General features: G+C 28.6%; 3 protein-coding genes across 6 annotated transcripts in view; all 3 read right to left on the bottom strand.

Annotated features, from left to right (window-relative positions):
• The window catches only part of LOC113552275 (low-density lipoprotein receptor-like), a 77,464-nt gene that overhangs the window by 16,404 nt on the left and 41,758 nt on the right, over window positions 1–19,302 (bottom strand). For all 4 annotated transcript variants that reach the window (XR_003405169.1, XM_026955074.1, XM_026955072.1 and 1 more), the window contains exon 3: window positions 2,484–2,612. Coding sequence is in view for 3 of the 4 variants with exons in the window: in XM_026955074.1 (XP_026810875.1) it covers window positions 2,484–2,612 (129 nt within the window). In the remaining variant the exon portion in view is untranslated. The remainder of the gene's footprint in view (window positions 1–2,483; window positions 2,613–19,302) is intronic.
• On the bottom strand, window positions 10,019–10,497 carry LOC113552277 (mitochondrial import inner membrane translocase subunit Tim10). The gene has a single exon (XM_026955076.1). It carries the CDS (start codon window positions 10,462–10,464, stop codon window positions 10,216–10,218), a length of 249 nt encoding a protein of 82 aa, XP_026810877.1. The 5' UTR covers window positions 10,465–10,497; the 3' UTR covers window positions 10,019–10,215.
• Window positions 10,464–11,623, bottom strand: LOC113552278. The gene is made up of 2 exons (XM_026955077.1): window positions 11,452–11,623; window positions 10,464–10,637 (listed from the first exon to the last, which is right to left on the bottom strand). The coding sequence occupies exons 1-2, from the start codon at window positions 11,487–11,489 to the stop codon at window positions 10,493–10,495; spliced, it is 183 nt and encodes a 60-aa protein (XP_026810878.1). The 5' UTR covers window positions 11,490–11,623; the 3' UTR covers window positions 10,464–10,492.

The raw sequence follows: 19,302 nt of genomic DNA, 5'->3' as shown, positions 1-19,302 counted from the left end.
AATATAATTAATACGACCCATTAAATTAACTACTAACTATTTTGTTATAATCATGTATGGCTTAGTTAAATACAACTTTATACTCAAGTGGTAGAATGAAATCGAATAATAAACTTTCCTGTAATCAATGTCAAAACGTCATGCTAGGTGGAAAATTGAGAAACAAAAATAATATCAATAACCTAACCGTTCATAAGCAAACGTTTTATTTTTGTAAAGCTTTTATTTGAAATACTTATATCGTTGTTGAGAACAACAATAGGAAATTTTCGTATTAGGTTTCAGTTGTAAAATAAAGCAACGTGTAAGCACAAGGAAAAAAATAACTTAATGTTTTCAAGTAGTAAGGTCCTCTTCAAAACATTCGATTCCTTCTTATACAGTTGTTATATACAGTCACGAACGGGAGTGAAGGACGTTTTAAGAATAACATATAAAAACAAAAGTAAATAAAACCTGTCATCATTTCATCAACCATTGCGATGAAAATCGTGTCTGGAGTGACAAACTACAATAGTTTTCAATCATAAAAATGTTTTTGGGAAAAATACTTTTGTATATAATATATAAATAATAATAATGTTTGCACATTTATAAATGGTTTAGTGAAAAAAATAACTAAAATAAACAATCAAAATAAATTAAATACAATATTGTTTTAAATATAAGTAAAAGGAAATCATATTACATGGTGAAAAAAACGTTTAACGATAGAATTGGTAACAAAATATTAAACCTGTGGACTGTTTTCAATAGAAAATTAAAAAATAATAATAATAATTGTGTTCAAAGATGTATTCGCCCGGTTGTGATGTATTTTTATGATAAACGTTAGAAATTTATATCTCCGAAAAATATCAACAAAATACGGTAAAATATAAAAAAAAAAAATAGGCTTAATGGCTTTTTCATCGCATAAAATAAACGTTAGGTATTTCAATGAAAAAAGATATACATTTTTAGAAAAAATAGTTATTTCATAAGATTGTTATGTAATTATTTTTAAATGCAAAAATAAGAACGAAGTTGTAGGAAAAATATTTAATTTAATTTAAGTTATATAGTGTAATAATATTATGTTATGCCAATCAGTAATGATCATATTATAGTGAACAATAGTAACTACTAGCAAATGAAATATAAAGAAATATAAAATACGAAATATTCAACTAAATAGATTATAAGAAGTCTATAAAGTTTATTATATGGTAAAAAAACTTATTGTAAATGGAAATATATTACAACCTATAGCTACTATATTGTCTAATTGTATTATACTTTATGCATGTATAATAATAAGCCGACCAACTCAATTTAAAAATACACTCACACGACTTTACTGGTGGTATAACAATGTAATAGTCCATGTAAATATCGTATTTTCAATTTTGTATACGATGCAAAAAAAAAAGAGTAAAATTTATGTTTTTTTTTTTTTTGTCAAAAATGCTATTACTTTTTTACCAATATTAAGGCAATTATATATATACGAGTAGACTGACATTCCAATTAAATGAACCGTGTATATATTAGGTATTCGTTTGGACCCTACACGGCGTTGAAATAGAATATATTATTTTTAAATAGATTTATTTGCATTTAAAATAATTTATATACCTCATTTTATTTATTTATTAATACGTCATCTCGTTTGAAATTTAAACTTTACATTTCACAATCATAAAATATACCATATTATAATACGAGATTCATGTTGTTTTGAACTTTCGTGATTCATACGTAATTTATTTGTTGAATGATATGTTATTTCAGTAAAACTTTTTTAGGGCATTACAAATTACATTTTTGTATATAAGAAATGGATTATTTCATAATTTTTTATTAAACATGATATAACCGGTAGTTTTAAGTATTTCCTAGACATTTTTGAAAAACTACAAAAAAAAAAAAAATAGAAGCATAGAAATTTAAGGTTTATCAGTGTTAAATGTTTACCGATGAGATAAAAACTCTGTGACAATAAGTGAGGTTTAGATCAAAAATACCAATATACACAATTATTGCCTATACTGGGTTGAACGAATTTAGGAGACGAATGCAGCCCGGCATAGGAAAGTTGTATAAACATTTAAAAGTTAAATTGGTTTTATGTAGATTTGAACGATAGACATAATAATTTAATTTATATACAGAAGCGTTGATTATAAATGGCAATTTATAATTGATATATAATCAATGATAATATTATGGAATGTTATACGACAGAGCAACCTAGATGTTTGCCAGCATACATATTTATTTTTTTTTTCGCCAAGAATATAATAATTGGAATGAGTTGTTTGTTTGTAAAGATGGATTCGGTATTTTTGCTGTCTAAACAGTAAACATTAAATGCATACTGCCTATATCTAATCGTCGATAAATATTATCGTCATCAGTGTTGTACAATATTATTTAAATGTACACAATACTACAACATTATATTATTATATTCGATTAATGGCGAGTTTGTGGACACTTACGGCATATTTTTGGGTCTTCGTCGCTGCCGTCTTTGCAATCTGCTTCGTTATCACATTGCCAGTGGAGCGCTATACAGTGTCCGTTTCTACATTGAAATTCATTTTCTGAACACGTGACATTTGCCATTCCTGCGAAAAATATAAACCATTAATATCTACACTATATAATAACGACATCGAATCACGCAAACGACAATAAATTTGAACCGACATTTGACCGGGTGTGCTCTCAGGGAAAAGTAAAGTGCTAATAAAGTGTTAATCCGTCATAACTGTATGACATGCGCGTTCTATGTTCTATAACACACGTTTCGAGACACTGTATACTACATACAGCTTTCCAAATCGATTCAATTTATAAAATAGTAAATAATATGCACGAAACCACGAACAGTGTTGTTTGGTTTTATCGTCATATATTGGACGTATCTCATACAATTATAAATAAAAGATCTTAATATGTCTATGCGGTGTACTCGAGTTGAAATTCGTTTGAGAATTTGAGATCAATCATAGTAGATATGTATATAATGCAGGTATATACATGATTAAACCAGTGGTGTATATAGCAAATAATTTCGGGGGGGGAGGTTAAAAAAAAATTTCCTTCTTAAATTCCATCAAAATAATTTTTAAAAATTCTCATCTTAAATTTAACATTTTTATTAACTTAAAAATTACTCGTAGTTTGGTTTAAATAAATTAAAATTTAATAAGATAACTGCTTATCAACACTTTATTTAAGAAAAAAATGTTGAATCGTCACATCAAGATACTTCTTAACGGTACATAAAAAAATAAGTAATTGAAAATATGGTCCTTAAAAATACTTAAAATTCCAAAAATCAAAATTTGAATAGTCATTTTTAAAAGAGAATTTAAGTTGGAGCATGTTTGGTGAATCACTGGGTATACGGAATAAAGGTCGTTCAAATGTCACGAGGCTCAATTTATTATTTTGGTCGGGGTTCACATAAGAAATAAATTTACATACATAGGCAAAGATTTTATCACACACTATATTTTGAAAGACCTCGTAGACAGGCATTACGTGAAATCGAGTTTATCGGCACGAGGCCTTTTTTATTCGACGCGACTATAACATTATTGTAAGTAGGTATATATACTTGTGTTGTGCTCCTCCTGCTATACACACGATAATCTCACAACGTTTGGTCGTTTCAAAAATCGATTTACCCGAATGAATGAAAAAGAAAATATTATATCGCATAGGAAAACAATTAAACTGCGTCGGCGGCCATAACAATATATATATATATATTATCTTACATACGTACACCGAACGTGTAGAGCAATATATATATAAATAGGTACCATTTGCCCGAAAGGAATTCTGGAAAACTCTGCACACACACGATTTTCGCCCATCTCCCTACCTCGCGGTCCGTAATCTCATTTACCTCATTTCGCGGCACCTGATTTCCCCGGGGAACGGCAGGCGCAGTCAATTGAGCGCGCACACTCGCACATCACACACTCGCGCGCCCGAATAAAAATAAAATAACCTCCGCGGACTTTGTTCGGCCGCGGCGGCGAGAGAGGGTTAAGTTTGTGCTTATGCGTGGGACAGGTGCAGTATATTCACGGCCGTGGGTTGGGTACACCTATGCAAATTCGCGACGGTGAATTATATTGAAAAAAGGAAAAACGCCCCGCGTACCAAATTCTCACGTCATATTTACAGGTACTGTTCTGTACGCACGACTATATATATATATATATATATATATAGCCTTGGATCAGTGATTCCCGACCTTTTTTTATTCCATGCTGCCCCCTTGTACATTTTTAAGAATCTCACGTCCTCTTCCCTTAAACTAGAATTGTATTGATTGCAATTGATGTAATCGGTGATCAAATCGATGTAGGTAGTTACTCTTGTACATTTTTCTTTTATCTAGATTTAAGGTTTTAGTCGTTTTGATCATCAATTGATACGGCAGGAAATATTCTTTATTTTCTTACCCACCGCGCCAACAATACAAATTTGAAATTATAAAAGTGACATCGGATTGGAATATGCGCAGGCGGTGTCACACTGTCACATACTCATACTCACGCGCGAATCAGATATTTTGCTACTGAAATACTTATCCTGTGTATAGGTAATGGGAATATATACATAATATGACGTTGACATGTCAAATAACTTTTCAATTCCGGCATTCCATTCTCGAAATAATCGGGTCATTCGTCAATATTATAAAAGCAATAAATACTTGTAGGCTTTAACTTGTGCTGTACCCATATTTCTGCAAACTGCAGCAGTGTATCATACATCCTGTATTACATTTTGGGGCATAGCGAAGAAGCCCCGGGAAAAGGACGTTTATGTGTAATTGAACGATCGCGATACGATTTGATATCGTAATATATAATATAACATATAAGGCACCTATTGGAACATTCGATAGTCGACGACACACGCGCACACATCCACACATATATTATTAAATTACACGTTGGGAGTTCATTTTTTCCGTGCGCAAAACTACTGTCGGCACGCGCACGCAACCGTTACGACGTCAGCGGCGGAAATCAAAACGAATTTCGATTACTTCCGCCATGATTTTTCATGCATTTATATAGAATTATAAATATGATAGTCGTGTAGTGCGCTGTATATTATAATATTATACCTACGACAACGATGCCGCAGACGCCTTTGTCGATCTCATCTAAAGTTTGGTAATAATTATATTGTCTTATTGCATATATCGGTATAACCTCGTATATAATATATTACCTATATTTGTGCGCGAGCGTGATAACCGATGACGATAATTTACTACAGCAATAATAACTAATTGTAGAATAGAAAGAACCGTTCAAACGAAAACTCGGAAACTCTTCTAATATATTATATAAAACCGAGTACCTATACCTACTATATAAGCTGACCAATGGATAAACGATGCGGTCCGACACCACCAGCGTTTTTTACAATAATTATTATAATATTAGGTAAGTATTATTATATATGTTACGGGTAAAGTATAGTATACGGTTAGTGTACATATTACCCGGGTAATGTGAACACTACCTGTACCTATTGGATAAAGTAAAATACTATTCATAAAACGTTTATTTCGTACATTACTCGGGTATTTTATACATTATCTACGACTGAGTGGTTAAAGTACTTTGATAAAATGTAGACGACAAAATAACGATTGCAGATAATTGTTTTTGTTAAAACACATAATATTTAGTATAGTGCTTGATTCAGTCTATTTATCGGCAGTTAAGTATAATGAAATAGTTTCCGAAATTAAAAATGTGAGATCAAGTGGAATAAAAAGTAACAAGGCATATCGAATTTTGAAAAGGTACGACCTCATTACTATTGGAGAAGAAAATAAATTAATATTGCCGTTGTTGGAAGGTAATACGGACATTTTGTACTATATTACAAGCTTAGACATATTAACAAATTCCCACCATGCAATGTTGGCGACACAGTTCGAGTCAAACTACCAGAAGTAGACGGAAGTGTAAAGGTGATCCACAGAATTTACTCTTTGCAGTTGTGTCTGATAGAAATCGGCTATAAGAATGGCACTCTTCCTCAACTTTATTCCAGAAATCAATTTTCTGCATGTTCTGAACCATTAATAGATGTTTTAGACGTTTTAGTCACAAAAAAATCTTTGCGTGAAATAGCTAATGTACAATCTTTTTCCGGTGGTCAAAGTTTTAAAAAATGTCCATGTAAAAAAATGCTTAACAAATAAATGTAAATTCAAATCCGGGGGAATACTTTGTAATTCTAAATGTCATTCGAACTCAAATTGTTCTAGTAAATAATTGTATTTCATTTTTAAATTTTAATTAAATAACTTTTTTTTTGGATTAGTATAATTTGGTTTTTGTTATTAGAAAGACTGTATAATTGAACCATTTTAAGTGTTTGATGCGTTGGTCATATTGTACCGACGTTATCAGTTTACGATTATAGTAATACAAATAGTTTATCCACAGCACACCGGATAATGTATAAATTGATTGGATAATGTATACATTACACTGTTCATATGGATAAGTTTCACATTACCCGGGTAATATGTACACTAACCGTTTTTGGACCTTACGCGTAACATATACATTATATACAGTGCCGTCCCGAATTATTATGGCGCCACGGCCAAATTTTTAAAAGCCGCCCTTAAATTTATAGCTTTTATAACATTTTTATTGTTTTACACGGTTCATTATTGTAGAAGAATGTATTATTATTATTACACACTGTTATTATTTAAAATTTTTTTTAGTTATATAAAAAATTCATAAGGTTTTACAATTTATTGAGCACTTTCAAATGTGCTTTCGCTCGGTTTGCCCGTGTCTTGGGTCACCGGTCACAACTGATTATATACCATCGAAGTCGGTGGACAATATTTCCATAGACTTAAAAAATAAAATAAAATAATTTATGCCCTTTGAGTGGTCTACTACGCGACGGTAATAAATCATTCCATTTAAAATGAGTAAATGGCATAACTAAATATTAAAATATACATACGACAAATATAACAGTAACGATCGTAATATAGTGGCATAATATAGGCTATATAGCTATAGCTACAGAAGACCAAAAGTGCAGCTTTTCCGCGAGGCTATCGATGATGACAGCTCTTCGTAACGACGTACAACTAAAATATTTATAGGTATGGGTTAGGTTAGGTATATAATACCAATATAAATACGCATAGGTATCTATAAAATGCTATCATTTCTATGCATTAATAGAGTATTGAATAAATTAAAACAATAATCATAATATATTTTATATAGGTAATCGGATGACAGCAATTTAAGTTTTTTCATATACACAACAGTCAGCAATGATATAGACGCTTTACATCGAACTTTGTTTGAAGCAGAGTTTCTAAGTTAAAATAATATAAAAAGAACGTGCCGGTAAGTGCAAGTCGAGGTAAATCTATGTATAATATTATGTATATGTAACCCTACTATTATATTCTTCATAGGTAAGCAGTAGCTACTATATATATATATATATAATTATATTTATTTTGCCCCTGCTGAATTTAATTATTTCCATCCATTCATTAGCATCTTAATGAACATTTTATTATGCGAAAACCGAGTGAACTTTCTTCTTATTCACCTCTCTCTCTCTATATATATATTTTTTTCTTCTGTAGGGTAACGCGTACGTCTTAAATAAGAAATTAATGTCTATGGTCATTAGGGAAATGTCTGTTACGCGAAGTAATTGTATTTAAACGAAACGACTTTTATATAATATACACTAGAATATTATTATACGCATGGAACTAATAACCATTCGAATTTGGACCATAATTTTAATTAAACAGAATGGAAAAAAGCAGCAGATTATACAGCCGTAATAATTCTAAACGGTCGGTCGGTTTTGGTTATTCTTTAAAGGACAATACAAGAGATAGACACACGGAAATTTACACAGCAGCAATTAGGTTTTTTTTTTTAGAGTCGAACTTTGAAACCTTTAATGTAGTTCAAAATTGTTCGCTATCTAATAAAAAAAAAAAAAACAAATCGTAAAACAAATCAACCGTGAAAAAGAAAAATAGGTAATATCCGGATAAATCCGATAAATTGACCAAAATGGAAACGCGTAGCTGGTGGACGGGACAGATCTGTGATGTTTTGAGGAAACGCTAAAAAAAAAAAAACGGCGACATCGATGTTTAAAAGTGACTGGAACTGCGAAGGGGACTAAACTTTTAACGTTTCTCCGGGGATTGCGTTTGACTATAGTGTTTATACTACGTAAAAAAAGTATTTTAAGCTCGACTATACGTTTTGAATAATAATAAACTATAAAATACTTTTGTTGTTTATTACCATTGCATTCGAATTCCAAAGTTATGATTTTTTATTTATATAATATATATAATATATTATATAAATGCTGAAATTAAGCGCGTTAATATAAAATTAATCGTAATAATATTGCAAATGTTGACAAATTATTTTTTAAAATATTAATTAGTAATTGCCCAAGTATAAAAAATATTGTGTTTGATGTTTTTTTTTTTTTTTGAAGAATTTTATAAGTTTTTATTTGATTTTAATAAGTGCGCAATTTAAATCCTGAAATATATATAAGTAAATTACCTTCTTAAAAATTCATTGTCAAAATTATTTTTTTTTAATATTAAGTACATTTTAATATTACATTATAATTTTCGAAAAGACTGATAATTTTTCATTAGAATTACTATAAATTCTGAAAAATACTTATGAAATGGATAAAATTACAAAATATTTTACAACTTATAACATGTATAGGTATCTTATTTTATTACACTAATAATATATAAATGATTGTAGCTTCCCAACTTAAGCATTTAAATTTCAAGGTTACTTTTAAGATAACTATTCATCAGTGTACTTATTTTGACAGGATACCTATAATTTAGAATCTGTATATTCGCATCTTATCATGAAGTATAAAAATTTAAATATTTTAAAACTATCATACCAAAATATTAACATTGGTAAACTGAGCTTTATTGTATACTTAGTATCTGAATAGTCCCATGATTTACTCTGTAAGAATTAAAATAATTATTTTTAGCATAATATTATGTTCTTGTTCATACTCTCTTTAATTAATATTTTTATCAATATTAGACTTAACAATTATCACTGTAACTAGTAACTACACATCTACACTAAGTAAATTTTAAATATTATAGAAAAATTCCATGCAACTGTTATTCTTAGTATTGGAGTAAATATTTATCTATAAGTAGAGTATAAGACTATTGTGTACAGCCCTATGCAAGTTTTTTGATATTTTAATTTTAAGACAAATTATTTGTTTACTTTTAAATTAAGGTATAAAAAAACCTACACGGAGTTGTAGAACTTATTCTTACTTTAAACTGTCTTTTCACTCTAATTTTTAAAATGACAGAATAAAATTGATTTTTTTTTTTATTTTAAGTTTGCTTTATGTATTATTAAGATGGAATTAACCAATTAACGTTTATAAGTATCTATGTACTACATACTTAAATATTATCCTCAATACCAGAGAAAATTTCTTTTTTAAAGCATTGTAAAGTATTTATTTATTCATTATTTGTAAGTTACATTGAAACACAAGTAGTTTAAAGAGTTCAGATTAAACATAGTAATATGTGTTTACTTGATATCACATCATAACTTAAATAATGCGTTGTTACACATTGTTAATGTGAAAAAATTGTATTTCCATTTTGTCAAAGTATTATTATAAAACACAACAATACATATCTGATTCTACCAGTATACATATAATTTTAATCTATGTCATTAGTCAGCCTTCACAATTATTGTAAGTGGATGTTCGTTACAATACAATTAGTGTATTGTTATTTTAATAAAAACAAACAGAAGAATACATTTTAAGACATTAATTTATACATAAAACACAATTACCAATATTTCTCATCATTAAACATTTTAAAACAATTTAATTAGATAATAATTGTTTTACCATAAAATAAATAACAATATATTGTAAATTTTATCCCTTTATTATAACTCTTAGATAATTTGAAGACTAGTATAATATCTAAGACTATATTATCTAATTTTATTTTGTTGATAAGTTTATTACAATATAAAATAAATCATTTTATCTAGCTAAACTATTTAATTTCATTTACAACCAATTAGATCTTATACTTAAGAAATGTAAATACATTTTCCCTTATTTGGCATTGGCATTAAAATCGAGTCTTAAATTTTTGCCGACATTCTCGTGCATTTGGAAATATTTGACAATGCATCGATCCAAGCATACACTTTCTCCTTTATTCAGTTCACCCGCCTTATGTTCTGGCTTGACGCATTTCTTTCTACATGTTTCTGTCATACGTCCATACATATCAGCCATCATGTCTAATTCTACTTGTTGCAAGTTAGTGAGGTTCTGTGGTATTTGTACAGTTCCAGCCATGATTATATATTTTTTCACAAAGATGAAATTAGAATTTTCTTGGACTCTGATCGTATTCTCCTATGTTTGATAATCGTATACGTTCTCTAGCTTTCATACTATCATAACGCTTGGAATCGACATATCGCTTTGATAGGACAAATGAATAAAGACCACCAGTAATAACAATTGACCTAAAAAATAAAATAATAATTTTTTATAGAAATTAATGATTTAATTAAATTCCTCATTCTCACAATATATTATTTAATAGTTTAAGTTATAATTATAATGACTAAGGAGCAGACTAATATGATACTATACATTTTCTATATTAAAAAATCTACTGAGTACCTACAACAATTAAATTTCAGAATTTATTTTCATAACCATAATACCTTGCATAATACTATGAGGTAGGTACAAAACAAATTTTAACTTTTTAGCATGATTACCTACTTGTTATCAATAATATATGCCAAATAAGTTTTTCATTAATATAATGAAAAGTATTACCTATTAAATCAAATTTAAATAAATAACCTACTTTATATTGTTATTATAATACATTTATATACAACTAAATAAATTGATAGATTAAAAGATTAATTTTAAATATACATATTTGTGCATATAGGTATACTGAATAAAGAATTTTGTAGTTTAAACGAATTTGACTGATAAATAAACTATTTTATATATTATAATTGATAAATGATAGGTACATACTATATAGTTAGTTATTAAATCATTAAATAAGAAATAAATCGACATTTTTTTTTGTAGATCACTATGATATATTATTATGTTATCACTATATTTGTACTTACACATTAAAATTGATAACAACTATTGTGTTATTCGAAATTTATTCAAAATATATTTTATTTAGTTTATTTTATATATAAAAAACAATATTACATGATATATATAATTATAAAATACGATTATATTATATTATATTATATTTATAATTTACCTAACTTAATGTTAATATAAACGACTTACCATCCAATGAAGACTTTCTGGAAGTGATTCAATTTCATGCTTTCCAAATCAACACATTATAACTGATCGCCTTTTTGATAGAACTGTTTTTATAATTTAATATATTATTAAACTCATTCACAAGAATAACAAAATATTTAAAACTATTAACACGTGTTAGAGAACCGTACAGATCGAGACGATAAGGTTATCTGTGCTAATAGCAAGCCCAGTAACCTACCAGATTCCGGACGAGCGGCGCGCCCGGTTACAACTATCGATTTCTTTTACAGTATGACCATATAACATAATATTTACCGTACAACACAATAATGGTGACGGGTGCATTTTTATTTCACCGTAATCATAACATACCTAATAATAATATTATTATATTAGGTACCTACTACAGTATACCTAATATCTAATACCTATAGAATGTTACGGTACTACGGTAGTGTTGATTACGGGAGATGAAGATTTTATAAATTTAAATTTTTTTATTTATTGAAATAAAAATGTAATATAATTTTTTTATGTACCTATACACAACATAGAATGTATATATATATATATATATATATATATAAAAATAATGAGCGCATCGTTTTCAATTAGCCATTAGGTATAGCTTTACTTTCACAAGTTCTTGAAGTTCTAAAGCTGGCTACCGCACTACTACGCAACGCAAATCCGTATTTATTATTAGACATAAATTACGTATTTATACTTGCATGAACGATCAAAAATAAGTTGTTTACGTGAAATAGGTACAAAAAACCCGTCGAAATATAGTGTAGGCTTTTTTAAATATCTACGTGAATAATATTATAAAGACGTGTGGTATATATTATAATGATTTACAAAAAAACTAATAAAATCTCTCATTTATAATACAAAACATAAATTTAATGTACTGATATAATACTCGAGTAACTGAAAATCATCACGTAGTATATGAACATTTGTGCTTACTTTTACTTTTCACAGCAGCGAGGGTAAATTTGTATTATATCTATATTATATTTAGGATTTTAGCATTTAGGGGCACAATTTATATTTTTAGGACGTCAGATACGAGAGTTTTTTTACCATATATCTATGTAAGTATTTATACAGATAAATGAAGTCTTCCCAGAGCCTTCGATGGGAAGATATATGCATTAGTGCATTACAACAATTCAGGTCTAGGTTCAAAATTAAAATATCGTTTGTTTTGTACTGGAAGCTTCTTTTTTTTAAGTTATTAAAGTCAATATGATAATATATGAAAAAAAATAAAAGAAAAACTTGTTAATTCAGAAAATTATCTTACAAGATTCAATTCGAATTACGAAAAACTTTAGTATTAATATAAACATAATTTATTTAATATTTATGTACTCATTATTTTTACATAAAAGTAAAAACATTAAAATATTATCTATAAATCATTATTTTATGAACATTGTACACATACATATAACATATTACATACGTCATAGAGTTCTTTTTAAATCATTTTTTTCCTCTTTTAAAAAAAATGTTTTAATTCATTTTGATAAGAGTACCTATATTTATTTATACCTAAGTAAAAGGTAGTCATGACATTCATGAACCATGGCACGAGCCATAATTCAAAATGCAGTCATCAGTACTTACTGCGAATACGACTTAATAAAATGCAACTAATAATTAATATTTATTAGGTAAGTCATAATAACTCATAAGATAAAATTAATCTAAATAATTAGTTTAAATCTTATATAAAAAGTAATGTATACCCGGTATACTTATATTATATTAAATATTTTATATAAATTAACTAAAACGAGAAATGTACATCTTTGGAATAGTATCTATAATTTTTTAAGATTCTAAGAGGGAGGGATGCCTCAGCTTTTATCTCTTCTCTATCCCACCCTCTTATACGCGCATTAAATTTTATCATACGGATAATCCACAGCTATAGCTTTAATCTGCTCGTCTTATATTATATTAGGTAATAGCTAATGAGCAAATATCAGGTATGTAATATTATATTAATCCGATCGGCCTACCATGTATATTCGCCATCATCTACACCTATATATAGTCATAGTCATTGTATAATATATATATATATACATATTAAATTATGTAATATATACGTATTATATATATATATATATTATACAATGACTATGGCTATATATATATAACATAATTTATTACACGAGCCGATCGCACGATACATAATAATATGTACATACATATAATGTATTACAGCTTCAAAAATTCAATATCGAAAATACGCGTACGTCATAATATATGTTCTATATACAATACAGATATTGCGTACATACCACGCGATCGACATCGTACCATTAGCCGCGCGCGTCATCCTTATTCTTTCTCTATATATTTCTATAGTATGTAATATGTATATACTGTATACTACTGTTATATACACGCACGCACATACACAAATACACGTAAACTTATATATTTTATAAATTATAAATATTGTTAAATTAATAAAAATTATTACATTTTTTAATTACCAGTCTCCACATTTTCCAAACCCATTATTATGGACCTAATATTCTTAAAACACAAAGTTAAATAACTCATAAACTACTCGTTCGAATTTTAATTTTGATACATCGTTATGATTTTCTGAAAAAAATAATCACTAAATAATTTACAGTAGAAACGGAGGGTTTTAAATTAAAAAACAGAAGTTATTGTCACAAGATTTTGAAAATTGTATGGTCTTTAATTATAATATTTAAAAATTTAAAAAATTAGATTTTCAATAACTGCATTTGTGAATACGATAAGAAAAATGGGGTGAGCATGCTCTGCGAATCGCACTGTATATAGTTGGCAGCAACATCAACTCCTAATATTTATATACATATTATATATTATATACGCACAGATATCGATTTCTTTGCTATATAGTATACACACAGCGCGTATTCGAATAATTGTGTTATCAAAACGTTATCAAACTTTGGACAAGACCGCGCCGCCGCTAAAGCGGGGGGGTCGCCCGCCACGGTCTCTAATTTACGACGAGGAACGCTACCGTGGTCGACGCGATTTATTATTGTTGCCGGTTTATAGATAAACTCGACCGCTGCCGTCGCTCGTTCAAAAAGCAAACAACCACAGCCGCATCATCCATTACTCTTTCGCGAGCCACCCTCCGGTCCAACGCACTATCATTCTTCCACTATTTGAGATTAGGGGTGTTTTTATTATTAAAAAAAAAAAATATATATATATATATACACAAACCTATGTATTATATATACGGTATAAAAAGGGTAACCGCGTTATACTGTAGGCGCATAAAAACTGGATAAAAAATACACGCGGAACAGGGTTGATGGATGTGGTCATGCGTGCGCCTGTAGACCGAACACCGCGTACACACGGTCCTGCAGAGAGATGGCAAACAAAACGAATGTGCGCCGCGAGCGTATTACACACCCATACACAAGTCCGTATCGCCCCACGGTCATGTTTCGGGTCCGATAGCCAAGGAGAATAACAGCGGTATATTCGGAAAATGCGAGAGAACATAACGATTCACGAGCTGCGAGGCATAGGTGCCTTTGTACATTGTACACCTATACGTATTATACATACAGCGTATCTATAAAATAACGGGAGAAAACACTGATTGGAATATTTCGATCGGAATATTTTCAGTAAATTATTAATTATTATTAAGCTTAATAATACTGCATACTTATACAATATATATATTTATAATTATCAATTATTCATTAAAAATTTTAAATGTCTTAATATATGCGATATACCTAAGTATAGATTTATAGGTATGCCATCTAGAATTTATGCTGTCCCTTAGTTTCATAAATCTTATACGTTGTAGGGGATTCTAAAATTGCATTAGATAACTTATATACAGTTAACCAAAATTCGATATTTTATACATTTTTATTTGTCTATAATTAGTATAATTAGTAATTATACTACATAATATTACCTACTGCAGTTATACAGTTATACTGTTGTGTACTTATTCTAATCCAAAATATTAGTAAAGGAAACTAGAAAATGAAAACATTTCAAAACACTAAATAATATGTCTGGGTCCATGTGGACATATGGAAGAATAATTAAAAAATTTAATTAAATTTCGCATTTGGATGCTAAAACTCCCCTGACGGCGTGCTAGCACTCAGTTAATGGCCCTTAAATGCACCTATGATAAGATTGGTTTCCTTTTAGTATTCCTTATAGTATGCCTATATCACGTTAGGGGCTATAATAATTACTAGAAGCAGACTTACGCCTAGTAAAGTAGTAACTAAATGGTTGGTGTATGAAGAAATCAATGACAAAAATTCTATGATTGAACGTCTGCTTTATGCGCGTCCTCACCAATCTACGATTACTCGAATGTTGTGGAAATCAGTAAATATGGTCATTGGTCATAGATAAATTGAAAACTATTATATATAACATAACATACTAATGTATTACATTGGTATATACAATTCCGGTCATGCTATAAACTGCATAACCTTTCGATACTGTTATACTGTATATATATATATATATATATTACGTATTTATAGTCTCCTTGATCTAAGACGTTCCTCTACTGTCAATCGCCAGAATTATAGAGCTAGTGTGGTAGTATGACTGCTATATTGCTATATCTATAGTTAAATAAGTATAACAAATAACGATATATATATCCATGACAACAAACGTTTAGAAGACAAGAAGGTAGGGGTTGGACGGTGACCGTGAATTTTTAATTATATCCTCTCCATAATCATAATAAAACTCAAATACTACTTTATATTATATTTACAACTCACGTAAGTTCTTATATAATTTAAAATGTATTTACCTTCGTACTCCGTACAAGAAATAAATAAAGCAAATAATTGTTCATTTTGTTTCTTTATAGCGTTTGATATTTTAAAAAATAAAACGTGTCTGATCAGTCATTAAATTTATGAAAACACCATAAAATTATATAGTATAATGCAATATAAATATACGATATTTCTGACGTTTACGTATCTATATATACCATATTTTTATGATAAACTTTTATGCAGAACATGTTATTTTATTGGTGGGTGGTGAGTGGTGACGATCAATTTAATTTTAATCGTATTTGTTTATATTAGTGCGATAAATTATAATTAATATTAAAATATTATATTAAAACGTTAAATTAAAAATAATTAAATAATATCTACGTAATAATTTGGGTGTATTAATATTATCAAATTTTAAATATTCTAAAGGCCTTTACGGATAACATGTGTAGATTTAATACTATAAACTTTCTGGTATAGACATAAACTTTTTAGTAAGCGAAGTTTTAAACAACAAAGACACGAAATATATTCATTAAACTTAACTTATATACGGTGCTTAATGCTTTAAGTTCATGCTTAAATAATTTCTATGCAAAGTAAATAATTTTTTCCTGTGTCTTTATTCTTTATATAAGATAGTATACTGTATTGATATTTGTATTTATTTAAAAGGACGCCATACCCGCATGTGTTGTCTCTGTCTTACTAACTTATATCATAACAAATTTTCGTTCAGTAAAATACATTTTGTGATGTTAGTTTTAATATTAGAGTAAATTTACTTATAATCATATTTAAGTTAAGAACATTATCTAGACAATGACATATGAATTTATTGATATTATCATTTTAAAGTGAGTTATGGACATTTTAAAGTTGTAATATTTTGCATAGTTGTAACTCACTTTAAAATAATAATATCATTAAAAGTATAGGTCATTGCCTAGATAATATTCTTACCTTTAAATTTGATAATAGGTAAATTTACTCTAATATTAAAACTATCATCACAAAATATATTCTGCTGAACGAAAATTCGTTATGATGTACGTTAGTAAGACAGAGACAACACATGCGGGTATCGCATCCTCTTAAATGGTTTTTAATATTTTTATAAGGAATGTACAAGATTAATTTTTCAAAAAAAAAAGTAAAAATCAGACTACTAAACTGTCAGTCATACGCGAGTCATAAAATTATTTTTTTCTCGGTAATGTGCCATAGATTTATTTTTTGATATATCTTTTAAAAATTATATAAAAAAACAACGTTATAATGTAGGTTCTCCTGAGGAAATCACTCATGTTGGATAATGTATATTAAAACGTCATTGAATATTTTTTGCACATTTATAAAAAAAAAAAACAGAGAAAAATAAAAATGTCAATTTGCGATATTCTAATAATAGCTAATATTGCTGTAAATATGTAATATATTTGATTATAACGGCGAGTTTTAAAATTACAACGGTTTCAAATTATAATACACTCGTATATTATAAAGTATATACACATAATCATAACGATGAAATTACCAATATGATACAAATCATGATGGGTTATTTATATTTTCAGAGTATAAAATCGATTTTTGAAGTTAATATTATTATTTGTTTTTTTTTTTTTTGCAGCCACACAATTAATTTTTTTGTACGTAATATTAGTGTTATAATAGAATGACGCATTATTTTCTTCTTCGTCAACAGTTAATGATTATTTCCCTACACATACATTATGCACACATCACGGATGTGTTTTTGGTTGTGGTGAGCGCGTTTGTGTGTGTTGCTTACTGTGTGGTTGTGTAAGCCACTGCCGTCAGCACCACCTACCTACCTACCTACCTACCTATCAACCAGTCGACCTACCTACCTATATATCTACCATTTTTGGGGAAAAGTGTAAGGGGGCGAATGCAGCGGATGTGTCGACGGAGAATTAATTATACGAACGGCCGAGACATCGCCGCACAAAGGTCCTAAACATAATAACGCATTATAGCGTGTTGGATAAGTCTAAAGCGGATGTTTGTGAGCGGCGTCTATATTATATATATTATATTATAATAGTGGCTTTTGTATTAATATATTATATGTACAAGACGAGTTGGTAAACACAATAGGATTACAAGGAGATAAAAAAACCATAATTTCAATATTTTTTATGACACTTAACATAATAATATTATATTTTAGTTGGACGTGATGGCTAAATCAATGTGAGTAATGCGAAATTAGGTGTTACGATTTCAACAGAAATTTGCAAAAAAAAAGACGATCTTTTACCTTAAGTTTTTTCCAAATTCTCATTTAGATATTATCGTAGGTATGTGTATCGTGTAATTGTTTTACGTATATTAGCTTTCTGTATCAAGTCAAGTACTGGAACAGATCATTTCTCAATCAAGATCTGATAAAATATTATCAATAGTAGGTAGGTACCTAACAACGAATAATTACAAATCTGTAACTGATGTGCGATTGAAAAAAATGACAAAATATTACTGAGGTTTTGAACTTGTCAATTTAGGCAAATTTACTATTTATCGAAACGTCAAAGCATATTCAATATACATTCGGTAATAAGTTCTTACTCAATATTCGGTAAATGAATGTAGTGATAGACCGCAGCGACGATCTAATGCCGACATAGCGCTTCTACGAAAATTGTCAACGACTACTCGACGAGACAAACTGACAACGTAGTCATCGTAAACACAAAATTAGTAAAAAAAGAGTGGCTATAACAGATTTAAATGATCCAACTGTTAACGTGAAACAGTTAAATCAGTGATTTTCCATTTTTTTTTTAACAATACGGCACACTTCAACTCCTACCAAATTTTCGCGGCACGCTAATTCATATAATATATTATACATACATACGTATACCATTTACAGTCTACTATCTTAGATGATTAATTATTGTAAAATAAATTAATATACAATGATGAAAAAATGTATTAGAATTTAGCAGAAATATTTATTATATATATATATATAATATTGTTGTACAATGAAATAAAAATACATTGA

The sequence above is a fragment of the Rhopalosiphum maidis genome, chromosome 2 (assembly GCF_003676215.2).
Source record: "Rhopalosiphum maidis isolate BTI-1 chromosome 2, ASM367621v3, whole genome shotgun sequence".
NCBI classification, from domain to species: domain Eukaryota; kingdom Metazoa; phylum Arthropoda; class Insecta; order Hemiptera; family Aphididae; genus Rhopalosiphum; species Rhopalosiphum maidis.
This window is presented reverse-complemented; position numbering and strand designations above follow the sequence as displayed.